The sequence below is a fragment of the Gopherus flavomarginatus genome, chromosome 10 (assembly GCF_025201925.1).
Source record: "Gopherus flavomarginatus isolate rGopFla2 chromosome 10, rGopFla2.mat.asm, whole genome shotgun sequence".
In the NCBI taxonomy this organism is placed as follows: domain Eukaryota; kingdom Metazoa; phylum Chordata; order Testudines; family Testudinidae; genus Gopherus; species Gopherus flavomarginatus.
The window spans coordinates 49,786,265-49,801,758 of NC_066626.1; the positions used below are offsets into that span (position 1 = coordinate 49,786,265).

Here is a 15,494-nt window from a genome sequence, read left to right on the forward strand (position 1 = left end):
ATCAACTACAGCGTGCTGGTTGTTTTACCACAGGCATGAAAACAAGGTCCCGGACCCAGACAGGTTTCACATTAATCCAACATATGATCCAGTGTGCACTGAAGTCAATAGAAAGACTTCCATTGACCTCACTGGGCTTAGGATCAGGCCTTACATTGTAAACTCATTTTATGCGCATTTAGAAAGAATTATTTTTGTTTTATTAACAGAAATTTTTCACTTAGGAAGATGAAATTAAATGTGCTACTAAAACTAGGGTTTATGTAAGTTGTGCCATTGGTAAGTAAGACTGTGATTTTGTCACAGAGGTCAGGGAAGTCACAGTATCTGTGACTTCCAGAGACCTCCAGGACTTCAGCCTGCAGTGGCAGGGGGACCTTGCAGCCATCCACCGCCGTGGGTGGCAGGGGGATCCCCGAATCCACTGTCCGCTGCAGGCGACAGGGGTATCTGGCAGCTCCCAGCCACCCTCATCCCCCGTCTGCTGCAGCATCAGGGGGACCCCAGCAGCTCCCCATCATGGGCGGCAGGTAGATCCCTGCAACCTCTAGCAGCCATGGGTGGCAGGTTATCCCTGCAGCAGCAGGGGGACCCCCCCGGCAGCTCCGGCCGCCATGGGCAGCAGGGGGCCCACCACAGCTGCCTGCCTTCGTGGCAGCAGGGAGATCCCTGCAGCCCCCAGTCACCCGTAGCATTATCCCTGCAGCTTCCCACCATGGCAGGGAGACCCCCGCAGCCCTCCACTGTTGTGGGTGGCAAGGGGATCACCACAGCTAAGCCGTGCCGCAGAGTGTGGGGGCGGACCCCTGCAGCTCCCAGCCTGGGGGGGGACCCTGACTCTCCAAGCCCCCATGAGTGGTGGGGGGCCCAGAGCCCCTGTCCAGCCCCGCAGCTGCCCAGAGGTTCCCATTTTGTCATGGATATTTTTCTTTATTGCCCTTGACCGGTCCGTGACTTTTACTAAAAATATCCATAACGAAATCTTAGCCTTAGTGATAAGGAGTCGTATATGTACTGCAATTGCTAGTCCTTTCTGGTAGAGCATATCAAAACTTGTCTTAGTTTTAAAAACAAAATTTTGCATGTAAATCACACATGTATTTATATATAGGTAATGGTGCATTTACCATTCGCCATGAAAAAAGCAGCAAGTGCCTACAAGTTAAAAACTCACAGATCATGGCAGCAGACTGCAAGGAGACAAATGAAACTTTGTGGAAATGGGTCTCCCAAAATCGCCTTTTCCACTTGGGATCCCGACAGTGCCTTGGATTAAATATAGCCAAACGAGCATCTCCGTTGAAAATGGTTAACTGTGATTCACAACTTATGCTATGGTGGCGATGTGTTGATGCTTCCATATTTGGTGCATCCCAGTACAAGCTGACTTTAAAAGACAATGTTGTCACTGCAAGTATAAATTCGTCAGACGCCTGGAGAAGAAGTAACTCTTCCGATGATATTTGTGAATACCCTTACCGTGGTAAGTCTATGGTTCTGATTTTGTTCTGGAAGAAGTAGGAGATATGGTGATGATTTTCACTAACAATATGTGGGTGTATGCCAACTTCTAAGCATTTGAAAGACTGATAAAGGAAGGAAATGTTTGCCACAGAGAGATAGTGATGTTCAGGTACTACAAATTTGTAACCTGGTGTTTATTGATTGATTAATCACACAGAAGTGGTGTCAAGTAAAAGGCTAGTTTTGTACATGTACACCTACCATTCTTTTGATAGCATCCCTTTCATATATGAAACACTAGCCACCTTTTAGCAAGACTGTCGTTGATAGGCCTTTTCCTGTCCCTGTTTAATTCACTGGAAGTTTTGCCATTAACTTCATTCAGACCAGGATTTCAGGTTTTTTTCTTTCTCTACCATTCTAAATCTGTTCTTGACACTGATTAGTAGGAGTGGTGATTTGAAAACTGTGTAACTGGTTATCTGCAGTATTTTTTGCATTTAAATAAAAAATATTTTAACCACAATAATTGTTGGATCACTGGCTACTGTGCGAAAGTTCACGAGTAAATAGTTTTTCATGGAGAAAGTGTAGATTGAGCTATTTTCCCCATAACAGCATTATTTAAAAAAGTCAGGCCCTCAATAACAAACAATTAACTGCTTGGTTTGAAAAAAATAGGCCTGGATTGTATCTTTGCCACAAGCCCTGTATAAAAGGCAGGAAATAGCTGCCTCTGGAGTATGCGAAGAAGGAACAGAGAGATGGTTTTTGTCTTTAATAGTTTATTCTCTGCTGTCTAGGTAAAGGGGAATAGTCTGCACACTGTGCAAAGCCAAAAGCAGTAATAGTTCAATACCAGACAGCTGCTGAGCTGATTGGAAGATGATCTCATGCAACATGCTCCAAAACTCTCTATTATTAACTATTATTTTATTTATTTTATTCATTATTAAAATGCTTTGCATTGATGATACACACAAATAAAGACAGCCCTGCCTTTCTTTCCAGGATCCCAGGATCTGCTTCACTCTTCTCCTTCTTGGTGCCATGCAGCTTACCAAAATTACTGCTACTGCCATAGCTAGAGTAACTTATTATAGAGCTTCTGGTTTTCAGTTTTATCCAATAAACACCAGTAAAACATTCCTGATACAGAAAAGCAAAAAGAAATTGGTGTTTATCCAGTAAACACTAGAAAAAACAGAAATTGTTACTTGTATCTAAGGGCTTGTGTACATGGACAATAAGATGAATGATGAGGGTGTGATTTCTAAAGTGCTCTGCTGTGTTATGCATTAATTGGTCCATATTGACCCTTCTGGTGCACATTAAAGAGTCCCTAGCGCACTTTAACATAGTGCTGTTTGAAACAGTACTATGTGAAATAGCACCAGGGAACATTACAAAGCGATTACTCATGGCAGTATATAATATACATTATTCATACAGTATATGTAAAAGAAAACCCTGAAAATCCCATCTGTATCAAACTCAACAATTACAAAAATAAGCCCCCAAACCAAAATTAATATACCCCGTAAAACAGAAGCCCTATGTATTGTTATTACTTTATTATTTATTTATTTTATTTTATTTTATTTATTTATTTGCGTTGCAGTAGTAGCTCAAGTCAGGGATTGGGGCTGCATAGTGCAAGGTGCTGTACAGACATATGATGAAAAGGATGGTACTGCCCCCAAAAGCCTATACAAGCTTTTATATGACAAGAGACAACAGATGGATATAACAGACACATAGGGGAGTGCACAGTGACAATGAGACTTTTATGTTTAGCATAAGCAGCAGTGGTTAAAGCACACCAGCTGCTTTGCTGTTGTCAAATGTTCTGTAGGCAACATGGCAGAAGTGAATTTTTAGGAGGGATTTAAAGGAGGACAGTGTGTCAGCTTCATGGATTTTTACTAGGAGTTCTGGTCATGCATACTTACCCTGCAACTCACATGTGTTTGCCACAGTAGGAAGAGGATCAGCTTCCTTTAGCTATTTGGAAGTTGTAGGGAACTTGTGCCCACAGTGACAGCTTCCAGCGCTGTTTTTACAACTATCGTCCTGATAGTAAATGAGCACCTCACAATCATCAGTGGATTTTATACTCACAACACCCCTCTTAGGTAGGGAAGTATTATTATCCCCATTTTACAGATGGGGAATGAGGCACTGAGAGACAGAGGAGTTTAAGTGCCTAAAGATGCAGATAAACACCGAGGCCCAGATCTTCAAAGTTATTTAGGTGTGTGACTCACTTAGGTGCCTTAAATACCTTTTGAAGATCTGGGCCCTAGTGTGATTTACAGAAGTACCTAAGGAAGGTGGGCACCTGTCTGCAGCTTTAGACATTGAAATACCTTTGTCAGTTTGGCCCCAAGTAACTTGCCCAAGGTCACACAGGAAGTCTGTGGCTAAGCCAGGAAGTGAACAATGGTTTCTGGAGTCTCAGTCCAGTGCCCTATCTAGTAGACCATTCTTCCTCCCCTCCAAGAGATTCCCCTATCAGAGATCTACTGGGGGAATCCCTGATCCTTGATTTTTGTTTAGGTTAAGAGGAATCTCAGGGGAGTCCTGAGGGTCATATGAAGCCTCGCCCTCTAACAGAGGGAACTGTCACTTAGGCCATGTGTACACTTCAGACTTTTGCTAGCATAGCTGTATTTTTGAGGCATGTCATGTGGGGTGATCCCAGACGGACATAGGTGTGCTGACAAAAGCTCTAGTGTAGATGTAGTTTTGCGGTGTCCTTGCTGGGCGAGAATAGCTATAGCAGCAAATTGTTCCTAGTGTAGACTTAGTCTTGGGGAAAAGTTGCTGCAGGCCATAATGTTCCTTTAGCATTTTCATGTTTGTTTAAAGGGATCATCAACTTGAAATCGAATCCAGGGTCCCATACTGGGGTGTGGCTCACTTATGTCCTCAGAGCTCTTGGTGGTGCTTTGTGGCTAGCTGACCCCGACTCCTTGTGGGAAGGATTCACAGGAACAAAAGGGGAAACTAACTAAGGTGATGATACTGCAAATGCTTATACGCATGCTTAACCTTACATGTGTAAAGAGTCTTATTGAACTCAGTGGGATTACTGAAATGCATGAAGTTCAACACAAGTATGTTCACAGGATTGGGGTCTAATTGACCATAGAGGAAGCATGGTGAAACTGGCTAATACACAAAGTAATGCCTGGGGAGTGGGGAGGAACAGAAAAAATATTTTTCTTTAATCCCTTCTAGTTATAGTATTATTATGTATTATTCGTAACAATAGAGTACAGTATTCCTAGATAGTAGTTTGATTTGGTAATTTTTAAATTAACGTTCTCCACGTAAGTAGTAGCTTTTATTTGCTACTCTTTTCTTCCTCAACAAACTTGTGAGAGGGGAGTTTTAGATTATTCATTATAATGCTTTCAGGTGTGTTCAGATTTCTCTTTCAAATACTAAATCTTCTGTTTTGTTGCTTTTCCTACAGAGATCTATACGAGGGATGGTAACTCCTATGGAAGGCCCTGTGAGTTCCCCTTCCTAGTTAATAAGACATGGTATCATGACTGCATTCGGGATGAAACACACACAGATGGTGATTGGTGTGCCACAACCTCCAGCTACAATCAGGATGCCAAATGGGGAATCTGCTTAAAACCAGGCACGTAGTTTTTCTAAACAGATGTTCTAACAGAGTTCTGCAATTTCATGTGTGTACAGCTCCATTTTATGGTACAATATCTGCACACTAAACTCTTTTTAAATTAGGTCTCACTGATATTGGAACATTGATGTAACAATCAACACAAATATACTCTGTAATATGAGTGATTTTAACATACAACTAAAACACTTCCTTGCATTTTCCTCTGCATTACAATAAAGTTCACTAAAATGTATGAAAAAACCCAAATGCCGTTATTGTTTTGCTACAGTCACCAGTATCATGTGTTTGCATTAAACAGAGGATGGTTGTCGTGATACCTGGGAACACGATCCAGGATTGGAAAGTTGCTACCAGTTAAACACACAGTCTGCTCTTTCTTGGAAAGAAGCCTATATTTCATGTCAAACACAAGGGGGAGATTTACTGAGCATCACAAATACAAGTGAATTAAGTTATATACAAGGTAGGTGTAAAACTGTCTGTAATAAATGGATGAGAGGAGTATGTTGGCAGCAGAATATCAGGAAACCCTGACAAGTAGAATAACTTCAAGGTAGCATTAAAATTCTCTGGCATGTAAGATCTCTTGGTGCTTAAACTTGTATAATAGGAATGAATTACTAATCTAACCTGAGATTTTCTCATATAGCTCATCTGATTGTATTATAGTGTTTGTGAATGTAAACAGAAGTAAACTGCCAGTGTCCACACACAAAATGCAGAATGTGTCAGCATGACAGTTTTAGTGTCAGTGCAGTGCACAGGATCCAGGCTTGGATCTGGAAATCAAATTAGTTCTATCCATTCTAGCAGTGCACTCATCCCTTGAGGAAGAGGGTGTTTTGTGCCATTGTCATGTCATCACCTGTGCAGCCATACAGGGCTTAATTCAGGCTTGGACGCAGGAGGTGTCACTGTGTCTTTGAGTATGTGGGGAATAAAACAATCAGCTTCTGGAGGAAACAGGAGGAAGAAACAGAATTCTGTAACGTATTAAGGGCCAAATTTTGCCCAGGGACCTTAACTTCTTACTTCAGTAGAAGTTGCACATCCATATTCAATGCAAAATGTTTCTCTATTGGACATGTTTTCATGTAGCTCTTTAATTTTAAAACAACGGTTTAATGGATGAACGTAGTTTTAGTTAACCACTTTTAATTATTAATTCCAGCTAAAGATGGCATTGCAGAGGCATTTTGGATTGGCTTAAACCAACTGGACATTTCTGGAGGCTGGCAGTGGTCAGACCACACACCCTTGAACTTTCTTAACTGGAATCCAGGTAACCATCTTTTCAATTGAATGAACGTATATTCATAACACGCACTAGAACTTTACTTTTCATCTTCCTTTATTGCACGTTACCAAAGAGAACATTATTGTTCCATTGCTGTAAAAAGTTGAAAAACATCCATAGACATTTTTCTTAAAAGGTGAATCCTACTATTTAAACAAGTTTCAAATTATGGAAGAGTAGGGTTTATAAACCCCTAGTAAAAAAGACAACTTTTAAAAACACCTTCAGTTTGAGATTGTCTGCATATTTGGTGCAGCTCCAGGGTTCTTTTACAATTTCTTCTTCCCACTGGCAGAATGGATGAGATTTTATACACAAATTGTGGACTTCAAAGATATGATTATCATAACGACTATAATTCACCACATTATACTGCTATATGAAGGCATACATTTAACAGCATATAAAATAACACATATGTGCCGGAGACCTGGGATGAATTGCAATAGCAGCCTGACTTGTGCAGTTAAATTCTTAACTTTAAGGTTACATTAACGTGTGGCGTCTTAGGAGGTGAGGTAGAAAGATGAATTTTGGTAAACTTATTTTAATTGCTCAGAGTTCCATTGAAATCAGTGAGAGATTTGCTCATTAAGTATCTTGGAATTTGAAGCCTTGCATTTGAAATCTGGTTTCATTTGTTGTGGGTATTTATGAGAATCTTTGCTGTATAACTGAACACTAATACTAAGGCTCCAGCCCCTCCCCAAAGTAAGTCTGTCTGGTCTTTTTGGAACTGAACTCTCTTTTTTCAGCTTATTAAATAGCTTCTTGTTCCATCAAATGGTGGCCATTTGAGGAAGCAAGGAGAAGAGAGATAAGATGTGGCTTTTGTGAGAGTTTATTATTTTTGGATAAGTTTGCTAAGTAGACCTTTTTATAAGATTTGCCACATGAAGCATTTCTTTTATCATCTCTTCAAAGTCTAAGGACCCAGCTTTGCCACTTTTACACGAGTCACACCTTATTTGTGATTTCAGTGGGACAATTTGCAAAGCAGGGCGCTATTCATCATAAGTAGAGCTGTCAATCACAGATAACTCATGCGATTAACTCAAAAAAACTAATTGCAATAAAAAAATTAATCATGATTAATTGCACTTATAACAATATAATACCAATTGAAATTTATTAAATATTTTTGGATGTTTTTCTACATTTTCAATGTTGACTTCAATTACAAAACAGAATACAAAGTGCATAGTGTTCACTTTCTATTATTATTTTTGCTACAAAAATATACACTAAAAATGATAAACGAAAGAAATAGTGTTTTTCAGTTCACCTCATACAAGTACTGAAGTGCAATCTCTTTATCGTGAAAGTGTACTTACAAATGCAGATTTTTTTTGGTTACATAACGGCACTCAAAAACAAAACAGTGTAAAACTTTAGAGCCTACAAGTCCAGTCAGTCCTACTTCTTATTCTGCCAATCGCTAAGACAAACAAGTTTGTTTACATTGACGGGAGATACTGCTGCCTGCTTCTTACTCACAACGTCACTTGAAAGTCAGAACAGACATTCGCATGGCAATTTTGTAGCCAGCATTGCAATGTATTTGTATGCCAGATATACTAAACATTCGTATGCCCCTTCATGCTTCAGCCACCATTCCAGAGGACATGCCTCCATGCTGATGATGCTTGCTAAAAAAATAATGCGTCAATTAAATTTGTGACTGTACTCCCTGGGAAGAAGAATTGTATGTTTCCTGCTTTGTTTTACCCACTTTCTGCATATATTTTGTGTTATCGCAGTCTCGGATGATGACCCAGCAATGTTCGTTTTAAGAACACTTTCACAGCAGATTTGACAAAAGGCAAAGAAGGTACCAATGTGAGATTTCTAAAAATAGCTATAGCACTTGACCCAAGGTTTAAGAATCTGAAGTGCTGTCCAAAATATAAGAGGGATGAGGTGTGGAGTATGCTTTTAGAAGTCTTAAAAGAGCAACACTCTGATGCGGAAACTACAGAACCCAAACCACCAGAAAAGAAAATCAACCTTCTGCTGATAGCTTCTGACTCAGATGATGAAAATGAACATGCATCAGTCTGCGCTGCTTTGACTCATTATCAAGGAGAACCCATCATCAGCATGGAAACATGTCCTCTGGAATGGTGGTTGAAGCTTGAATCTTTAGCACATCTGGCACGTAAATATCTTGCAACCCCAGCTAAAACAGTGCCATGTGAACGCCTGTTCTAACTTTCAGGTGACATTGTAAACAAGAAGCAGGTAGCATTATTTTCTGCAAATTGTAACCAAGTTTGTTTGTCTGAGTGATTGGCTGACCAAGGGAGGGATAGCTCAGTGGTTTGAGCATTGGCCTGCTAAACCCAGGCTTGTGAGTTCAATCCTTGAGGGGGCCATTTGGGATTGGTCCTGCTTTGAGCAGGGGATTGCACTAGATGATCTCCTGAGGTCCCTTCCAACCCTAATAATCTATGATAAGAAGTAGGACTGAGTAGACTTGTAGCTCTAAAGTTTTACATTTTGTTTTATTTTTGAATGCAGTTTTTTTGGTACATGATTCTACATTTGTAAGTTCAACTTTTGTGAGATTACACTATAGTACTTGTATGAAGTAAACTGAAAAATACATTTTTTTTGTTTTTTACAGTGCAAATATTTAATCAAAAATAAATATAAAGTGAGCATTGTACACTTTGTATTCTGTGTTGTAATTGAAATCAATATATTTGAAAATGTAATAAACATCCAAAATATTTAAAATAAATGGTATTCTATTGTTATTTACTAACACAATTAATTGTGACTAATTGTTTTAATCGCTTGAGAGCCCTAATCATAAGTAAAGGTGGCAGAATCTGGCCCCAGTTGTCTGACAATCCAAACCATGTAGCTCAAAATGTAAAACTTTTAAGGGGTAGATGGAAAAGCCCAGTAAATTACAACCTGCTCCACTCCCTCTTTAAATCCATGGCAAAACTCACAATAATTTCCAAGTGTGCAGGATTGAGCCCTTAATCAAGAAACCAAATTATTCTTTTGACACCCAGTTTCCAAACAACAGAGAGAAGTGACCAGGAGGGACCGTGTATTGAAATACTTGTTGCCTCACTCATTATAAAGACAGAAAAACTTGATAAAACATAAAGCAGTGCCTATTACCAAATGATTTCTGGCAAATGTAGTCACTATTCTTTCGTTTTGCTTTTACTGTGCTTACTATATTAATACAGGTTTTCTGTTTTGGTAAACAGTATATTGGTAGTTTCCATTTGAAACTCCTATGATCATAAAAGCAGGTATTTGTAACTGAGCTACCTCTAAACATACACAAGGACATTTAAGAGTTGAGTTTTACTTAAAAGGAAATGAATTAATGGAATAATTGTATCTGCTGGTTTATGTCATAGCTTAAATTTTCCTTGTATTAATTGTAGTTTAGATAGAATATTCTGCTAGGTCTGCTAGGTGGCTAAAGTACAGGACTAGGAATGAGGATTCCTTGGCTCTATTCCTGGTTCTTTCAGAAGGCTTCCTGTGTGACCTACCGTAAAATTCCTTAGGCCAAAGGTTGTAAAGTGCATTATGATCCTCAGATGGAAGAAACTACAGAAGCAAGAAGTATTATTATTGCATCAAAAAGCGTGAGACAAAAGAAGCAATAATCACCTTCATTTTATATAAATTTGCACTCTTACATATAGTTCTTTCTCTCTCAAAGACATGCAAAATGTGTCGCCTTTGGATGGGTCAAGTTGTGTGGCGATGAATGCTGCCTCAGGTCAATGGCAGAGTTACCACTGTGGGACTGCACTTCCATATGTCTGCAAGAAACCACTTAACAATACAAAATCAGAATTACCAGGTAATCCATCTCTATGCATCTGCGTTTCTGGTCAATATATAGTGATATGAGGGTAATATCCACTGCTGCTATAGTCACTTGCCAGTGTTAAAATAATGGTCCTCTGCCCGCTCTGACCACATCAGCCTCCCTCCCCAATATCTGTTTGCACTGAGTCCCTTCTTTTCCTACATCAAGCTCAAACTTTTTGCCTTCCATTTCAAAACAGTGCAGGATCTTCCCTCACCCTCATCTCCCATTTCCGCCTACTTTCTCAAACATTCCCTGAATGCTTCCCAGTTGCTTCCTCCATGGTGCTTTCTTTATCATATTTTCCTGTTTTCAGCTTGTGGCTTCTTTCATACTGTACCCAATGTTTGGAAGTTCCTATCCTCTAGGCAGCCTTGCTCATTCAAATTCTTCTGAAAACCCATTTCCCTCACAAAGCTTGTCTGTATTGACAAGATAGTGTTTTAGGTGGATTAAGCACAGGGAACCTGATTCAAAGCCCATTCAACTCAATGGGAATCTTTTCATTGACTCCTTTGACTTTATATCAAGCCCAGAATTAGAAGCCTGAGTTGGTGTCTGACCCACAGTATAATCTTTACCTCTCTGATACCTTCTGCAGAGGGGTGTGCTGAGAGGTAGTTAATGTTTGTACAATGTTTTGGTGATGTAAACTAGAGAAGAGCTCAGCGTTATTCCAACACAGACCTCATTACCAGTGGTGTCCTCACACCTCCCATACCTGAACTGTGTCTCCTTGTTTGGTTTTGTATGAGTTAGCATATAAGATCTTTGAGGCAGGGTCTGTGTCTTCTCTTCTGTTTTATAAAATAATTTGTGTAGTGTTGTAAACATTCAGTAAGCTTCTAGGAAAGGTCTGACAGGCTGTATGAAATAGTAAGTTTACCGACTGTAACACTCCACCATTCAACTTGTGATTACTTCAAACGTATTTATGTTTTGTGCTGTGTTTTAAATCAGTAAGGCTGAATCTCATTGGAGTTTGAGACTATTTACAGGAAACCTACTTAGGAGAAAAAGACAGTAGGATCTTCAGGGCTGAGACTGGGAATTTTTGTGTGTGTTCACAGCATTAATCTTGAATGAGGCCATTCAGTGATACACAATACATACAAATAATATTGTATACTTGACATGCATAATTCCTTCTAAATCAAGCTGCTGAAGCTGAGGGAGTGATATACTGGCCACTAACAATGAAGTAGCTTTGTTTTTTAGCTGCTTGGCTGTGTGTTCTAATGTAGTTTCAAGGAAAGATGTGGCAGTGGTCATTTTTCTGACAAATACCTTTCACTTACATCTCAGTTAGGGTGATGGATAACTTTTACTTTCCACTGCAACCAGCTGCATTTTCTTTGCCCCTTCCCTACCACCCATAAATATTACTAATCACTGTTATTAGTTTCTCCCCTGCTAAACTAGCTGGATAGGTGCAAGCCCCACATGTTTCTCGTTGACCCTTGGGTTAGGTTCCAACGTTGTAAGAGCCATGTTACTTGTTTTCATTAACGTTACCTCTCTCCATTTTACTTTAAGTCAATGATGTTTGTAATAAGTGAGAGACATACAGGAATGCTGGTAGAGACTGAAGCATTTTCTGTGCACTTCATGTTAGAACGATTTCTGTACTTTGGGAAGAGAACTTGAACAGTATCACAGAAGTAGAATTCTCCTTCCATTTGACATAGTTGGGGTAGCTCTTCTCACTGAATCGGAGGGCACAATGTGGGACATTGAGATCGGAGCCAAAGAAAGAGGAAATACTAGCAGTTTCCTGCTGAGTGAATGCATTATAATTGCTCTGTTTTGGAAGCTTCAAGATTCTGCAAGAAAACATTTAACAAACTTTCAGTTTATACAATAATTTGTGTAACTCACATGGCATGTAATCCACTTTCTGTTCATTCTCAGATGTTTGGAGGTACTTGGAGACTCAGTGTGATTCAGGCTGGCTTCCATACAGTGGTTTTTGTTATATGCTAATGAATAACCAGGCTTCCTGGAATATGGCAAGTCAGTCATGCAGAGAAAATAAAAGTGACCTCATCAGCATACATTCTTTAGCAGATGTTGAGCTGGTTGTTACAAAGCTCCATAATGGTAAGTTTGGATAGTTAACAATATTAACAAAATTAACAATAGCTCACTGAGGCCAGAAATTAATGAATCAGCAGTTTAGAGAGAGAGATACAAGGCTAGATCCTCAGTATGTCTACATCAGTGTACCTCCATTGACTTCAGTAGTAGTATTACATTGATTTCAGTGTAGTAAACTGATTCATGTTAGCTGAGGAACTGACCCAAGAAGATCATCCTCTCTTGAGAAAACTATTTTTTTTTCTCCAAAGTTTTTAGGGTTGTTTACTCTGTTTTATACTGGTAGGGTTATGTTTATTTTTATTTTACTTTGTGTTTTATTGTATTCTGTTTTAAACAGAATGGTGATAGTTCTTCATTCAAATCTACACAGTTACTTGAATTATTACTTGACTATTGGTCATTGTACTTGTCTGTATTCTCCACTGCTGCTTTCTCTTTTTGGATTAGTGGTAATTTTGCTGGTATGTGTAAGCATCACAAAAAAAAGCAATTACGTATATTTATGCATAATAATAAAAAAATGCATGGTAAAAATGTTTTGTACTAGTCTCAGATCGCATTGTGAGAATGGATATTTGAGAATAATGCAGTGCATTCTGAGATGTGGCAGGTTTGGGGAGGCTTCTATAGTATTTTGCATGCTGTTAAGTCTTAAACTTGTTGGTTTCATTTTCATTTGCAATTATCTTACTTACTAAACTGAAGTTATATTCTCATCCCCATGTTAACTTTAGAAACTAAAGAGGAAATATGGATGGGTTTCATGAATGAGAATACTCCAGCTTTGTTTAAGTGGTCAGATGGGTCCAAAGTGGTTTTCACTTACTGGGATCAGAATGAACCAAAAATTCCTTTTAACAACACTCCTAACTGTGTGTCGTATTCAGGAAAGGTAAGAACCCAATGCTCTTTCAGTCACAGTAGATTCAGTGTTATGTGGTGTATGTGTGAAGGTTGAGAGCAAAAAACCTCAAATGCTACTGAATCATCTTAGCTATATAAAGAAGTATAGGGATAATGAAAGCAAATCTCTTTGTTTCAGAAATAACTATTTTACACTAGTAAAAGCAGCAAAGAGTCCTGGGGCACCTTATAGACTAACAGATGTTTTGGAGCATGAGCTTTCATGGGTGAAGTGGGTATTCACCCACGAAAGCTCATGCTCCAAAACGTCTGTTAGTCTATAAGGTGCCCCAGGACTCTTTGCTGCTTTTACAGATCCAGACTAACATGGCTACCCCTCTGATATTTGACACTATTTTAAAAAAAGAAATTGCTTGAAATTATTTATCCAAAGTTTGCATACTGTGTATCTTGGTTTCCCTGTTTGTGTGATGGGCTTCAAGGGAATGAAAACAATTGTTTGCATTTCTCAAATTCTGCCACTAGCAGCTGCTGCTTTGGCTGCTGTTGAGGGGCAGCTAGTTGTTTCTCCTGTTGCTCCATGTTGTTCTTTCAAATCCTGCTCTGCCTTCTGAGTTGCCACTTACCAGCTCCTTGGTATGTCTAGGTGACAGAGAGCCAAGAGGGATGCGGGCAGAGCTATAGAGACGAGGAGCCAGCCTGAATCAAACCCTACAGGCTTGAAGCACTATGAGCAATTTAGTCCCTCCCTTCTGAGAAGGGGTAGTGAGACACCTGGAGTGTGGAGTGAAGGAGAGAGACCCTGGTGCGTGGAGGGTAGTAAAGGGGACTGGAGGGGAGAGAGATCTTGATAACACCACAGAGATGCCAGAGTAGGGAGCTGGCCATAGCCATTCTCCTGGAAAAGACTTACTAGCTATTCTGCAACTACGCAGAAGAGGGTAGCGAGCCTTCCCTAAAGAGACATATGAGGGAGAGCAATGGAATGTTTTGGGAAGAAAGAGGTAGTATGGAGGAGGGCTTCAGGGCTTGCCTGGAGGTATCACTGATTTTGATAGCATCCGGACTTCTGCATACATAGCCGAACAAGTTGTTTTAGCAAACTCTGAACTTTGGGGTTTCTCCATTAAGGCTTTTATATGTACTTTTTAAATGATGACAGTGGGATTTTATGTGATTATGTATGTTTGGGCAGTATTGGATCATGATGAAACATCATTGTCTGTTGATGTAACAACACAGTGCATGTTAAAAGTGCAATTTAGGGCAGTTTGGGTTTGTATTTGGAGGGAACGATCTGATGAACCTGGGGGAGCTATTAAGTACTACTGTGACCAGCAGAGTTGGTGTCTTCAAGAGGGTCATCGCACGCCTTGATCAGTTAAGAAGAAAATGAGGTATCCGTGTAATGCTTTGGTAAAGGAAAGCAAGAGACGGCACTGGCAAGAAATAGCAGGATACCCTGCAGACAAAGGTCCCGTAAGCAGGCATAATTAATCAGGCTTTTTATAGGGCCAGTAGCCAGGAGAATCATTAATCCTTAAAGAGCAAGAACCAGGAAAGGCTGATTCAGCCTGGAGGAATCCCCACAACTTAAATTGGCTTATGTCTATATCACAGCAATGATTTTAAACTAAAGTATAAATGGAAATAAGTTCAAATTTGAAAGTTTTGAGGGGTTTTTAAATCCCATTTTTTCCTCCTTTCTAATAGTTGGGTCGATGGAGAGTCAGATCTTGTGAAGAGAAACTGAAGTACGTGTGCATGAAAAAAGGAGAGGTTTTGAATGAAACATCTGATAAACATTGTTCCCCGAAAGAGGTAATAATTCATAATGCCAATTATTGTAAAAATATGTGATTCTTTTATCTTACTTCAGTGTAAAAATGCTGCCTACATAAAATTACTTTTATTTCCTCTATTTTTGGAGTTCTAATTTTTAAAAGAATTTATCAAACATTGGATTGTCCTAGCTTTATAAAGATACATCCAAGTAGTTTTGACCCAAAATTTGACTTAATTTAAAATTCTCTTCACTCGGTAGGGGTTGTCTTTTAAAAGTCATACTCCTCTGTTTAGTGAGAAGTATACTGGGATGCTGGCAAGCAGTTTATTCCCAATATGTTAGCTGTAATGTTGTATTACTTTATTTTAAAAAATATATTTTACAAACTGTGACAAAGTTCCTCCTCTGTCTTGATGGTTCCTGCGCTTATTGGCGTATTTGTTCGCTTCAGAGATTCACCAGGTGAGTTAGG

The 15,494-nt window shown here is 39.4% G+C and overlaps 1 protein-coding gene across 1 annotated transcript in view; it reads left to right on the top strand.

Annotated features, from left to right (window-relative positions):
* LY75 (lymphocyte antigen 75) overlaps positions 1-15,494 on the top strand; it is a 69,456-nt gene that overhangs the window by 2,825 nt on the left and 51,137 nt on the right. The window contains exons 2-9 of the mRNA XM_050969168.1: positions 1,112-1,483; positions 4,946-5,119; positions 5,424-5,588; positions 6,297-6,407; positions 10,120-10,263; positions 12,184-12,372; positions 13,107-13,264; positions 14,950-15,057. Of these exons, the coding sequence (XP_050825125.1) occupies positions 1,112-1,483; positions 4,946-5,119; positions 5,424-5,588; positions 6,297-6,407; positions 10,120-10,263; positions 12,184-12,372; positions 13,107-13,264; positions 14,950-15,057 (1,421 nt within the window). The remainder of the gene's footprint in view (positions 1-1,111; positions 1,484-4,945; positions 5,120-5,423; positions 5,589-6,296; positions 6,408-10,119; positions 10,264-12,183; positions 12,373-13,106; positions 13,265-14,949; positions 15,058-15,494) is intronic.